Below are 11,507 nucleotides of genomic sequence, written 5' to 3'. Positions count from 1 at the left end.
TTCTATTGGCTATGGTTATAAGAAATGAACCGGTCTAAAAGGCCCAAAGTATCCCGAAATCCAGTTCAGCAATCACATAAAATCTAGTCACAGTTCCAGGTTCTGCGATTTAATTAATCCATTTGCCAGTTGACATATCGTAACATTTCGTGATGGTTTTTGATTCGGTCTTCTTCGTGTTTTGTGTTATGTAACAAATTAGGTTTCACTTAACACAATATGAAAGTTTTGGTTGCATTGCTTTATTGGTTTCGATTTTCAAAAAACAGGATATTATCCATCGATTTCTAAAGATGAATGCTTCAGATACCCAGAAAGACACCTAGATTTGTCTTCCCCCATTTTATCTACTGTTTCATCTTCTTTTCGTCTAATTTTCTGAACACACTTCTTTTCCATCCCTATCCCTCTCCTTTCCTTCTTTGAAATCTCGATTCAAAATGTTTTCTGCCACGTCATCATCTTCTTCGATGCCCCCTTCTTCCTATAATTCATATGAGAAGCTGCCACGTCATCACCTCCATCGTCCGGGGAACAACTCATTCTATATTCCGCTTCATACTCTTAACTATTTTCAATGTGTTATCCTTCTCTACTTTTTTGTTTTTACTGTTTACTACCACGATCGTTATGGAGGGAAAATTGAAAATGTTCAAATCACTTCGGCAGTTTTTGATTCGAATTCCAAAGAACTCATACTCATTTTTCTATTTGATTCTCCTCACACACCGAGAGAACTATTTTTGGGATTCGGATCGAGTGATGCAGAAACATTGAGAAATGAGACGCAGATTGAATTGAAACCACCGCCCGGATTCGCATCGAATCGACAGATTTTTGTAAGATTTTTTAAAAACTCCGTAAAATCTGAAATAGAAAAGCCCCCACCCTGTCAAGTTTGATCTCAATTATCTCAATTCCTATGCAAAATATCAGAAATTTCAAATTTACTGGGTTCTTCTATTACAGGTTTTACAGCATAAGGGCCAACATTTCCACCTCGACAGATCATGGAATATTTCCATTTCATTCTCTCCTAGGATGTTTTTCTTCTTTCCCACAATCCATTATTCCAGATGTGGTCTTCAATTGAAAACGAAAAACCAGAATCTCTTACCGTAAATGCTGAACATCCAAAATCGTTACTTCTCAGGGATCACACGGGTCATCCATTTTTAGAGGTAATTTTTCGAAAGTAATTCGTACTTAAATTAATAAAATTTTCAGTTATCACTTCAAGAACCATATTCTGACTTTCGAGATGTTGTTAGCTGTTTCAGTCCGATATCTGGCGATTTTGAAATGGTTTTAACATGTAAGTGTCATCAATTATTTGGCTCTTGTGGATCATTTTGGTCCTTAAAACCTTATTCTTTGAATTTGTCTTTTTTATTTTAAAATAGTCTTTATATCAGAAATCGTATTGGCATTTGCATTGTGAAAATAAATAAAAACTTACAATTAGAACCAAAAAATCCTAAGAGCCAAAACAACCCATAAGAGCCAATAATTCTTTAAAAACTGAGAGAAGCAAAACTTTTTCAGCATTAACTTCGTCAATAGCAATGGGTTCATTCGTGAGCATTCCATATGAAGAACTTACCGGAGAGCTTTATAAATTTTTACGGATATTTGAGAAATCTGGGAATCTCCGACTAACAGCGTTTCCGTTGATTCGTCATGAACCACATCTAGATTCAACGGAAAACTATTATTCGAAAATGCTGAAACTCAAAACGGATGTGGCATTTTTACATTGTTGGCTGATGCATAAAAACCGAGCTAAATTCATGGTCTTCCAAAATTCGGCAGAAATAGTTCTTCCACTTTCGACAACATTGGAGAATCCTGTTTATATTTCTGAATTCACCACGATGTTCGAAGCACATCGTGTCGACGGATATTCAATTTTGGAATATAATGCGAGGATAACAACTGATAAAAGATTGGGAGACTTTCTAGATTTCTCAATACGACAAGCTATCGAATCTTCAAAAATTGAAGAATTGAATGGAAACTCAAGAGCATTGGTTATGAAAATGGTTCGTCTTGATTTTTCATTTCATCGTTTTTCCCAATTATGTTTTGTTTCAGCACCCCTCAAACTCTCAGAATCTCTATCAACGCGGGAAAATGTATCCGTTTTTCAAAAATGTTCCATCTCCTCCAAAAGTAATTCCAAAGAAAACAGTGAACAAAATCAACAGGATAATTGAAATAATCGAAGAGAATGACGCTTTTTGGACACTTATCAAAGAATGTTCGGAAAATTCAAAAGTGTGGAAATGTTCATCCGGTAAATGTGTCAGGCCCTCATTGAGGCATCAATCGCTTCATGGATGGTATTCGTATGATATTCATTTTTCAATATTTTTTAATGTCGAAAGTTTTGATTGTCCGGATTGAAAATGAATTAGTTTAAAAATTATTCAAAGTTTCTCAATTGTTGAAAATCAATCAGTTTCCGCCCGGACCGAGGGCTCAACCTCCTGGTTTTCACTTACTGTATTTTACACTCAATTTTCTATTTCAGAATTTTGAAGTTTCAGAGTCTCCAATTTTTCTGAACATTTGAATTTCCAAAAAAAAGTTTGATTTTCAAATTTCCCGATATTTTGAATTCTGGATTCCAGAATTTTTAAAATCTGAAAACCGGACTATATACATATTTACATTCCTGCTTTTCTGAAAATCCGATCTTTTGTATATCTGAAGGCTTTCTAAATTTCAGGATTACTGACTTTTCAAATTTGTGGATTCCGAAAGTTCAAAGTTTCGAATTTTAGAACTTCAGGATTTTAGTATTTTCTAATTGCCGCATTTTCCTATCTCCCAAATCTTCCGAACTTTCTGAATTCCACAATTTCAAGATTTTCTAAATTTACAAAATTACGGAGTTTCAGGGAATTTGAACTTCCGACACTTAGAAATATGAAACTCTCATAACCTTCCGTACTAAATCACGTAAGAAAGGTCGATAACCCAAAAACAGAGAACAAAAAATAGAATTTCCTGAAGGTGCGATGCCGGAAAGTGAGAATGAATTTTTTGAAACCTCTAGGAGTGCGAAAAAATGACACAAGCTTTGTTGAAAATGTGTATTTGATGTTGGTGTGTCTACCTAAACTGATCTCCTAATCTTTAAACTGTCACTAAAACATTTAAACTCGAAATACCGATCTTTTGGCCTTTTTCAGTTTGAAAAGTTAGTGAATGGTATTAACGGAATCCTTTTAATCCTTTTAATCACACCGTAGTGTTTTTTGTCACGTTCGTTCAAAAACTATGTTATTCAAAGTTTGAATTCCAAACTAACGATGCTGAAACAATTGTGCTGGTTCTCCGTTGCTCTATTATTTTTTGAGCCCAGTTTAGCAACAGATCAAGTGATGGTTCCCACTTTTGAAACGGTTTTACGAGATTATGGAAAGCAATGGATCGTCGAGGTGGGGCATTCCAAACCCAAAAGTAATAATTCAAGATTTTCAGTTAACATGCAACTTCAATGAAATTGAAACAGTCGAAGAGGCGAGAAGATTTACAATGGAAGCTATTGATAACAATTGGGTAAGAATTTTCTTTTCTTTAATTTGAAAAAATTTAAATTTTCAGGCGCCAGTTCTGAGAAATCCAGTTTGTGCAGGACAAGATTCTCAGCCTTCGCTAATGAATCCCATTGATAAAGTGAAAGAGAACGCTGAGAATTTCATTCTTCAAAGAGAAGCTCTGAAAATGTATATTTCTGAGTTACTGCAACGTGCTACAAGTTCTGGAGTACTCAATTCTATAGAAGCAGAATCGGTAGTCTTGTATGACTTTTTTATGCTCTAAAAATTGGTATTTGCAGATTCGGGAGAAGTTTTGGGAAGTTGAATTACGACAACAAATTGGTTTCGATGTTCTGAAAGAGAAATTTTTCAAAAAAGTGAGCGAAGACTATTCAGATGAAGTTCCTCGAAAACTGGAAACAATTTCAACAGAAATTTTGGAAACTGATACTTTGTTGAACTCCCGTTTATATTGGACATACTATTAATAATGAACATTTCTTTATCATTTAATTTTCATTCAGCAATCAGAGTCCAGTTAAGTCTCTCAGCACTCGAGAAATGATAGTAATAGTAATCTCCAGTTAGTTTTTCAAATTTTGTTCCAAAGTCCTTGTGAGTTTTGGCGAATTCGGTAACGGTTCTGTTCTTGAAAATGGGACGCATCAAGGTGAAATTCGATTTACAGTCTCTGTCGGATTTCCACCAAATATCACGCATCTGGAATTGTCAAAAAAAAACTTGATTAAAATAAATACAACAGTAAGACTTCCATTTCGGTCGGTCGAAAATCGGCAACCGCCGACCGTCAAATAAATTTCCCGACCGAATGGAAAACTTATGCAACATACTCGACTTGCATCCTTCTCTGTGAAATACTTGGTATCGATGGTAGCTCTGAACATGTATCTCACGAATTTTCTCATCGCATCACGCTGAAGCAAAAACGACCAAGCTTGTTCTTCTGCATAGGTTCTATTGGAAAGCTTGTTGTTTTTATTGAGGTAAGCGTCTTTGGTTTTCTGAAACACCAAAAATGTTGAAAATGATATTAGAAACTGAGCACAGACCCAGTAAGTAGGAGTCCAATCGGTTACCACCTTGTAAGCTTGAAGTGTTGTATCTTTATGGTTCACATCAAAAGTCAGCTGAAATGTCTTTTAAAAAATTGAAACAAAAATTCGTCCTTACCTTCCACACAGCCGTCTGATTAGCGTAAAGAAAAATAGATCTAAATCCCCAGGTCGTTATCTGATCCCATGCATCATGTCCGACGAAACACGAACAAATCAAAAAGAGGAAAGTGACACTTTTTGAAACAGACATGGTTTGGAAAACGATTCTAATTCTCAATTTACGTCATTATATACCAAGTGCAGGGATGAATAAAACTTTGAACACACTCTCACAACATGTTAAATCTGTAGGTCAAAGAATGGTAAAATAGGGTGTGAGTAATATAATAATTCGCGTACAAATTGTTGATTATGCGGATGTGTGGTGTCATACACTCTATTTGAAACGATAATACTAAGTATTAGATCTGAAACTGAGTTTTGAGGACGAAGTGGAATACAGTTTACTGACCAGTTCAGTCAAAACTACAGAACCAATTTTGTTTATACATATTCAGATGTAGCAAATGAGTCCAAGATATCACGATTGAACATACTTTTTTCGGGGATTTCGGTTTTCTTTCGTAATAATATTAAGCAAATATAGAACTTTCATATCTTTTTGATTCAATAAAAATTTACAAAGGGTCGCCGATGATGCCCGTAACAACATCTAAACGCATTCAAGAATGTCGAATTTTCAGCGCGCAATGTTTTACTAATTTTTTATATTCCTCAAAACTGAAACCCCTCAATCTGCCGGTTGACCCTTGATTGTCCGCTTGTTTTTGCCGAAATCACTGGACTCTTCTTCCTGAGTCGATCTTCATCAGTGTAAACCACGCGGTCCTTCGTGTCAGCTGCTATCAAATCTATCAAAGTTTCAAATTTCCGAAGTCTTTCTTTGCAAAAACTTTCCAAAAATCAGAAAATCATATCTTCTATTCTGTAAAAGTTAAGGAAGGGATGTTTCAAAGATCCAATGTCTACCTTTTCAAGGTTATCCTAAAAGGATTTCGATCTGATGTAATTTCTAGAAACATTTCGTTCGTTCTTTGATTTAGCATCCGTGGTTGTGAGATTTCGTGATAAGTCTTCTCGCGCAAAATAGAGACCGCCTGTAGAAAATGATAAGGAAGTGAGAGAGAAAAAAGGGGATACCCCCACACAAAGGATCTGAAAAATGATAAATGATAAAAATCGGGGTGGTAGAATATTTCAAAGGTATACCGCCAGAAATTGATGTGGTTTTGCAAGAAAACTAGGTGAACTGGTCGGAAAAAAGCGTGAAAGATGTTTCGTATTTTGATCAGATCGAAAAACCAAAACCGTGAATACTGTAGTATGGAGACTGCACTACAGCTATATCCAGAATGATGTCCCAAAACTTTTTTGACAAGCGGAGTTCGGAATAAAATTAATTTCTCAGAATTTTGAATCCGGAATGGAAAAAGCGCGGAACCTGGAAAACGGAATACGTGATCCGGAATTTGAAATGAATAAATTTTCTCGGAATCCGGAAGCACAGATTTGAACGTTTTTGAGACTTTTATCGAGTCATAAGCATGCTTACCGGAGCATGAAAGTTAAGTTTTTGAGCTTTAGGCATAACTTGGCTAAAAATATTTAAAATGACAGTGAAAATTTCAATAATTGGTCAGTAAACTGGTCAAGTTCCAAATCAATTGATCAACTTTAAGCTGAGTTATCGCTTGCCAAAGTCGCTTCATCTTTGGATAATCATAACAATACATAAACTTGAGGAATCGTTTTGAAAAATTCAGTAGCTTTGATTCAAACGTAAAATTATATTCCTACCGATTTTGGTGCTTCCAAGGTTCATGTCTAAAGACATACTCGTTTTTATCAGTACCGGTATTTGTGCTACCCCGTACATGTCAAACATAACGTTTCATTTAACCTGTGATCCATAAATCTGTCATTCTAAAATCCAAAAATACCTTTTTCAGGTGTTTTCAATACATTTCATAGACAAGACAGTAGTTGTAAACACAACTTATTCTCTTTACAACCTACATCTGTCCACCAGAAGGGTGCTCTATTTCTCGAGGAGGTTGGCTCACAGGAAGAAAAAGACAACTGGTGTAGATACACACCTCCGATAAGATGGGCCTTTTCTCTATTTCATCCGTCTTCTTGTTATTTGTTTAGATGGTTCTGAATCCATTGAATTGAATCTAAAAAACAATTTTAATTTCCTTCTAAATAAAATTCATAATTTCCAGAAACACTCTAATAGCCCCACCCCCCACAAAGTCTCTTTTGAGTCAATATAAATCGGTTCCTGTAAAATATGTCAAAAAGTGGTCAACTGACAAAATATTATTGATATTATGATGAACGTTTTGTCAGTTGACTACTTTTTTATATCTTTTACCGGAACCAAGATAAATTGACTCCAAGTTGAAAGTTAAGGGTGACGTTCTATTTGAGTGTTTACGGGGTATATCTCATCCTCACAAGCAGTTCTACTTTTATTGTTTCTCTTCTAAGGCTCAGATATTATAATTATTATATCAGTTAAGAACTACAGGCAATTCTCAACGATTTATCTCTCTCACTTCTACAGTTTCTCATTTCTGACTCCGCCCATATTCTCATACTATTCGTCACCTTTTCTGAGACTGATAATTAATCTATTATCCGTTTTTGGCTACTATAAAAGCACTCTCGGCATTAACGAAATCATAGTTCAATTCAGACGAAATGTCTCTTCTTATCAAGAACGGAACCATTGTCAATGATGACGCCATGTTCAAGTCGGATGTCTTGGTGCACGATGGAAAGATTGTGTAAGTTTCAGTTCCTCTATTTTCCTTTAACTTTTTATTTGGTTATCAGAGAAATCGCACCATCTATCGATCCAACTCCAGGACTTGAAGTTGTCGATGCCACTGATCGTTTTGTGATTCCCGGAGGAATCGATCCTCACACTCATATGCAGCTTCCATTTATGGGAGAAGTTGCTAAAGATGATTTTCACAGAGGAACTGAAGCTGCTGTCGCGGGAGGCACTACTATGATTATTGACTTTGTGATTCCAACCAAAGGCGAATCCCTCCTGGTGGCTTATGATCGTTGGAGAGGATGGGCTGATCCAAAAGTTGTTTGCGATTATGGATTGTCAATGGCAATTACCAGTTGGGGACAAGAAATCGCCAAGGAAATGGAGATGGTGACTAAGGCGGATTACGGTAGCAGAAAGATTATATGGCCTGTTAAACAATTTTTTACTGATTTTTAGGCATCAACTCCTTCAAATTCTTCCTTGCCTACGCTGGAGTTTTCATGGTTCGAGATGAAGAATTCTATCAAGGAATGCTCCAATGTGCCAAACTCCGCGCTTTGGCTCGTGTGCACGCGGAGAACGGAGCTGTCATTGCTGAAAGATGCGAACATCTACTCTCATCTGGAATCACGGGACCAGAAGGACACACTCAGTCGCGACCAGAAGAGTTGGAGGCAGAAGCCACATTCCGTGCATGCACTATGGCTTCGCAGGTCCGTTCTACAGAAGGAAAAAACTTGAATTATGATTGGATTTCAGGCGAACTGCCCATTGTATGTGGTCCATGTTATGTCCAAGGGAGCTGCCGCCGCTATTGCTCATCACAGAAAGAAGGGAGCTGTGGTGTTTGGAGAACCAATTGCTGCTGGATTAGCAACTGATGGAAGTCATTATTATAACGAAGATTGGCTCCATGCTGCTAGATATATCATGTCTCCACCACTTTCTCGTGATCCATCCACTCCAAATGCTCTCATGAAGCTCTTGGCTGCGTAAATTCTAGCTCAGAATTTTTGAAATAATGAAATTGCTCTATTTTCAGAGGCGAACTTCACTTGACAGCTACTGACAATTGTACATTCGACTGCCACCAAAAATCTCTTGGAAAAGATGATTTCACGAAAATTCCAAATGGAGTTAACGGTGTTGAAGACAGAATGTCAGTGGTTTGGGATAAGGGAGTGCATGCTGGAATCATTGATCCAATGAAGTTCGTAGCTGTCACTTCCACAATGGCTGCCAAAATCTTCAATTGTTATCCACGGAAAGGAAGAATCGCCGTTGGATCTGATGCGGATATTGTTGTTTGGAATGCGAACGCTACTAGAACTATTTCAAAGGATACCCATCATCATGTGAGTTCGAAAAATAAAGAAGTGATAATAATGATTATTTTTTCAGGCCATCGATTTCAATATTTTCGAGGGAATGCAAGTCCATGGAGTTCCAGAAACTACAATCTGCCGTGGTCGTATCGTTTGGGCTGATGGACAATTGAGAACTGTTCAGGGAGCTGGACGATTCGTTCCTCTTCCTCCAGATTCTCAAATCGTCTTCTCCGCTGTCGACAACCGTGGCAAAGCTTTGGAACCAGTGAAAGTGGAACGTGCTCCATATGTTGCAACGACGCTCGAGGCTCCCGATGCTAATGCTAACATTGTTGTTAAAACTAGAAGTGCTGTTCCACCAGGAGGTATCAGCAGTATTCAATTCTAAACTCTTTCTGTAAATAAAGAACTTCTCATAATTGGTATTATTAACTGGAAAAAAAAACAATAAAATCATAACAAAAACGTAACAAAAAAGACAATCATTTTTCAGATCAATTTTTCTTCCCTCCTTTCTTCTTCTTCTGACCCAACATCTGTTTCTTCCCAACTCCTTTAGCTTTCAGTAGTGGTTTCCCCTTTTTCACTTTAGGAATCGCCGTCGTCTTTCCACTCTTCTTCTTAACTTCGGAGATCTCGTCTTCTGGAACCTCCACATCGCCACTTTCTTTCTGTGCTGCTTCGGCAGCTTCACGAGCTCGTTTCTTGATCAGACTAAAAAAACTACCGTATTAAAAATCACAAATTTGGAGGACCGTTTTACCTTTTCACCTTTCTAGCTTTTTTCTTCTCCTCTTTGAAACTTTTGGCCAATTCAACTGCTTTCTTCTCGGCTTCTTCATAATCGTTCTTTGTCAGCTTTTCGGCTGGTGCAGGAGCTTCAAAATGAAGTGGATCTTGCCCGCGAGCACATTTGTCGAATTTCTTCACCAAATCGTAAATCTTCTTTCTTCTCTTGGCATTCAGATGCTCTTTCTTTCCAACCTCAAACAGCATCGCTCCAATTTCTTTATAACTGAACTCGATTCCAGCTTCTTGCTCCATTTCTTCTCCTTCCTCGGCCGCTGACACCATGTCACTCTTTTGTTGTAGAATTGTTTTGAAGATTTCATCGTAAAGAGATGTGAATAAGTATTCACTGATGTCCTTATCACCGATGAGTTCGATGTACGGTTTTAGACAAGCAGTCACTTGTTTCTTCGTCAAACCACCTGCTGCGTCTAGCTCATCGAGAAGAATCGAAGCGAAATGGAATTTCAGTGCTTCATTGAAAGATTTATCTGAAATTAGTATGATGTTGAGAACTAAAAACAGATTATCTAACTGTGTAACTGAATGTAACTAATAGTAAGTATACAACTGACCTGCAGAGATAGTAGTTTTTTGGAAAACGTTCCAATACTGATCACGAATCTCTTTCTTCCATTTCAAACCGGCAAGATGAGCGAAGCAAGAACGGACCATACGACGAACTTCCTGTAATACAAGAATTAATTTCCTGTGTGCAATGAGTCTTTAAATATACCATAAGGAACTTGTCCATTCTCCACCGATCAATATGTGGCCACTCGTTCGAAAGACTTTTCAAGAAGCAGGCAACAAATCGAACTTTTTCATCTTCCGATGTGAAAATATTAATAAGTCCTCCGATTCGGTCGGCCAGTTCTTCTTGGAGCATCATCTTATCTTGCATCCACATCACATAATGAAGTCCTTTGCACAATCGCATCAAATCTGCTTCGTCGAATGCTGAAAATATACATTTGATTTAATGTATCTGTAAGTTGACAGACAGATACTTACGTTTCTTTGCAGACTGATCACGAATCCAATCGTGCAGAACACGAAGAGCTCGTTGACGAGTGGCTGGTTCGCCACATGCCAACTTCTGAGCAAAGACTACTTCGACACTTGCCAAGTCGACATCCATCCTAGGAAGACTGAAAACAAATCAATTTTTATTAGTTTTCACTGCAACTCCATGCCTGAACGGCTCGCAAGACGACAAATTATTGGAAAATCGAAAATATGCGCGTTAGCTTTTCCAAACTGGGCTTATGTGAAAATTTTTGAACAGAAATGTTGTACAATTTACGATAATTTTTTTTACGATAATTTCAACATCAATTTGCTGATAACCCATTATTCACAGAGAAAAGAAGGAAAGTTAAGAGAAAATTGCAGAAAAAATCCGATTTTTTTGGTGCAGCGGAGCGCGCTTGCATTACTAGTGTTGTGAAGGGAGACCCCGCAAATTCCGGGGAAAGAAAAAACCGGGGAAAAAAATAGGGGAAAAGTGGGCGGAGTCGAGAAAAACCGTGCGGCAAAACCGTGCCAGGGTTGCAATTTAGGCTCCGCCCCCTCATGACCGTGTCCAAATGTGCAGAAAAACCGTGCGGCAAAACCGTGCCAGGGTTGCAATTTAGGCTCCGCCCCCTCATGACCGTGTCCAAATGTGCAGAAAAACCGTGCGGCAAAACCGTGCCAGGGTTGCATTTTAGGCTCCGCCCCTGACTCCGCCCACTTTTCTCCGGAGTTTTTTTTCCCCGGAAATTTTTTTCTCCGGAATTTGCGGGGTCTCCCCTTCCCGACCCCGCAAATTCCGGAGAAAAAAATTTCCGGGGAAAAAAACTTTGAAGAAAAGTGGGCGGAGTGGAATTCGAATTCCACCACAGTGGCGATGATATCAGATCTGCCGGTCTACTGG

The 11,507-nt window shown here is 37.9% G+C and overlaps 5 protein-coding genes across 5 annotated transcripts; 3 read left to right on the top strand and 2 right to left on the bottom strand.

The window, feature by feature from the left end:
• Nucleotides 1-440: 440 nt before the first annotated feature.
• On the top strand, nt 441-2,406 carry CBG03446 (the record flags this gene model as incomplete). Its single annotated transcript, XM_002633713.2, has 5 exons — nt 441-839; nt 1,077-1,181; nt 1,228-1,315; nt 1,546-2,042; nt 2,095-2,406. The coding sequence occupies 5 exons, from the start codon at nt 441-443 to the stop codon at nt 2,404-2,406; spliced, it is 1,401 nt and encodes a 466-aa protein (XP_002633759.2).
• A 911-nt stretch (nt 2,407-3,317) lies between these two features.
• CBG03444 lies at nt 3,318-4,036 on the top strand (the record flags this gene model as incomplete). The annotated part of the gene is made up of 4 exons (XM_045235756.1): nt 3,318-3,446; nt 3,490-3,567; nt 3,613-3,804; nt 3,848-4,036. 4 exons carry the CDS (start codon nt 3,318-3,320, stop codon nt 4,034-4,036), a joined length of 588 nt encoding a protein of 195 aa, XP_045092400.1.
• A 28-nt stretch (nt 4,037-4,064) lies between these two features.
• Nucleotides 4,065-4,874, bottom strand: CBG03445 (the record flags this gene model as incomplete). Its single annotated transcript, XM_045235755.1, has 3 exons — nt 4,065-4,268; nt 4,400-4,696; nt 4,740-4,874. The coding sequence occupies 3 exons, from the start codon at nt 4,872-4,874 to the stop codon at nt 4,065-4,067; spliced, it is 636 nt and encodes a 211-aa protein (XP_045092401.1).
• A 2,516-nt stretch (nt 4,875-7,390) lies between these two features.
• On the top strand, nt 7,391-9,188 carry Cbr-dhp-2 (the record flags this gene model as incomplete). Its single annotated transcript, XM_002633710.1, has 6 exons — nt 7,391-7,476; nt 7,526-7,878; nt 7,929-8,185; nt 8,232-8,464; nt 8,515-8,827; nt 8,874-9,188. 6 exons carry the CDS (start codon nt 7,391-7,393, stop codon nt 9,186-9,188), a joined length of 1,557 nt encoding a protein of 518 aa, XP_002633756.1.
• A 106-nt stretch (nt 9,189-9,294) lies between these two features.
• Nucleotides 9,295-10,730, bottom strand: CBG03442 (the record flags this gene model as incomplete). The annotated part of the gene is made up of 5 exons (XM_002633709.1): nt 9,295-9,514; nt 9,564-10,080; nt 10,165-10,276; nt 10,326-10,549; nt 10,604-10,730. The coding sequence occupies 5 exons, from the start codon at nt 10,728-10,730 to the stop codon at nt 9,295-9,297; spliced, it is 1,200 nt and encodes a 399-aa protein (XP_002633755.1).
• Between the last annotated feature and the right edge of the window lie 777 nt (nt 10,731-11,507).

Source organism: Caenorhabditis briggsae, assembly GCF_000004555.2.
Source record: "Caenorhabditis briggsae complete genome, chrIV, whole genome shotgun sequence".
In the NCBI taxonomy this organism is placed as follows: domain Eukaryota; kingdom Metazoa; phylum Nematoda; class Chromadorea; order Rhabditida; family Rhabditidae; genus Caenorhabditis; species Caenorhabditis briggsae.
This window is presented reverse-complemented; position numbering and strand designations above follow the sequence as displayed.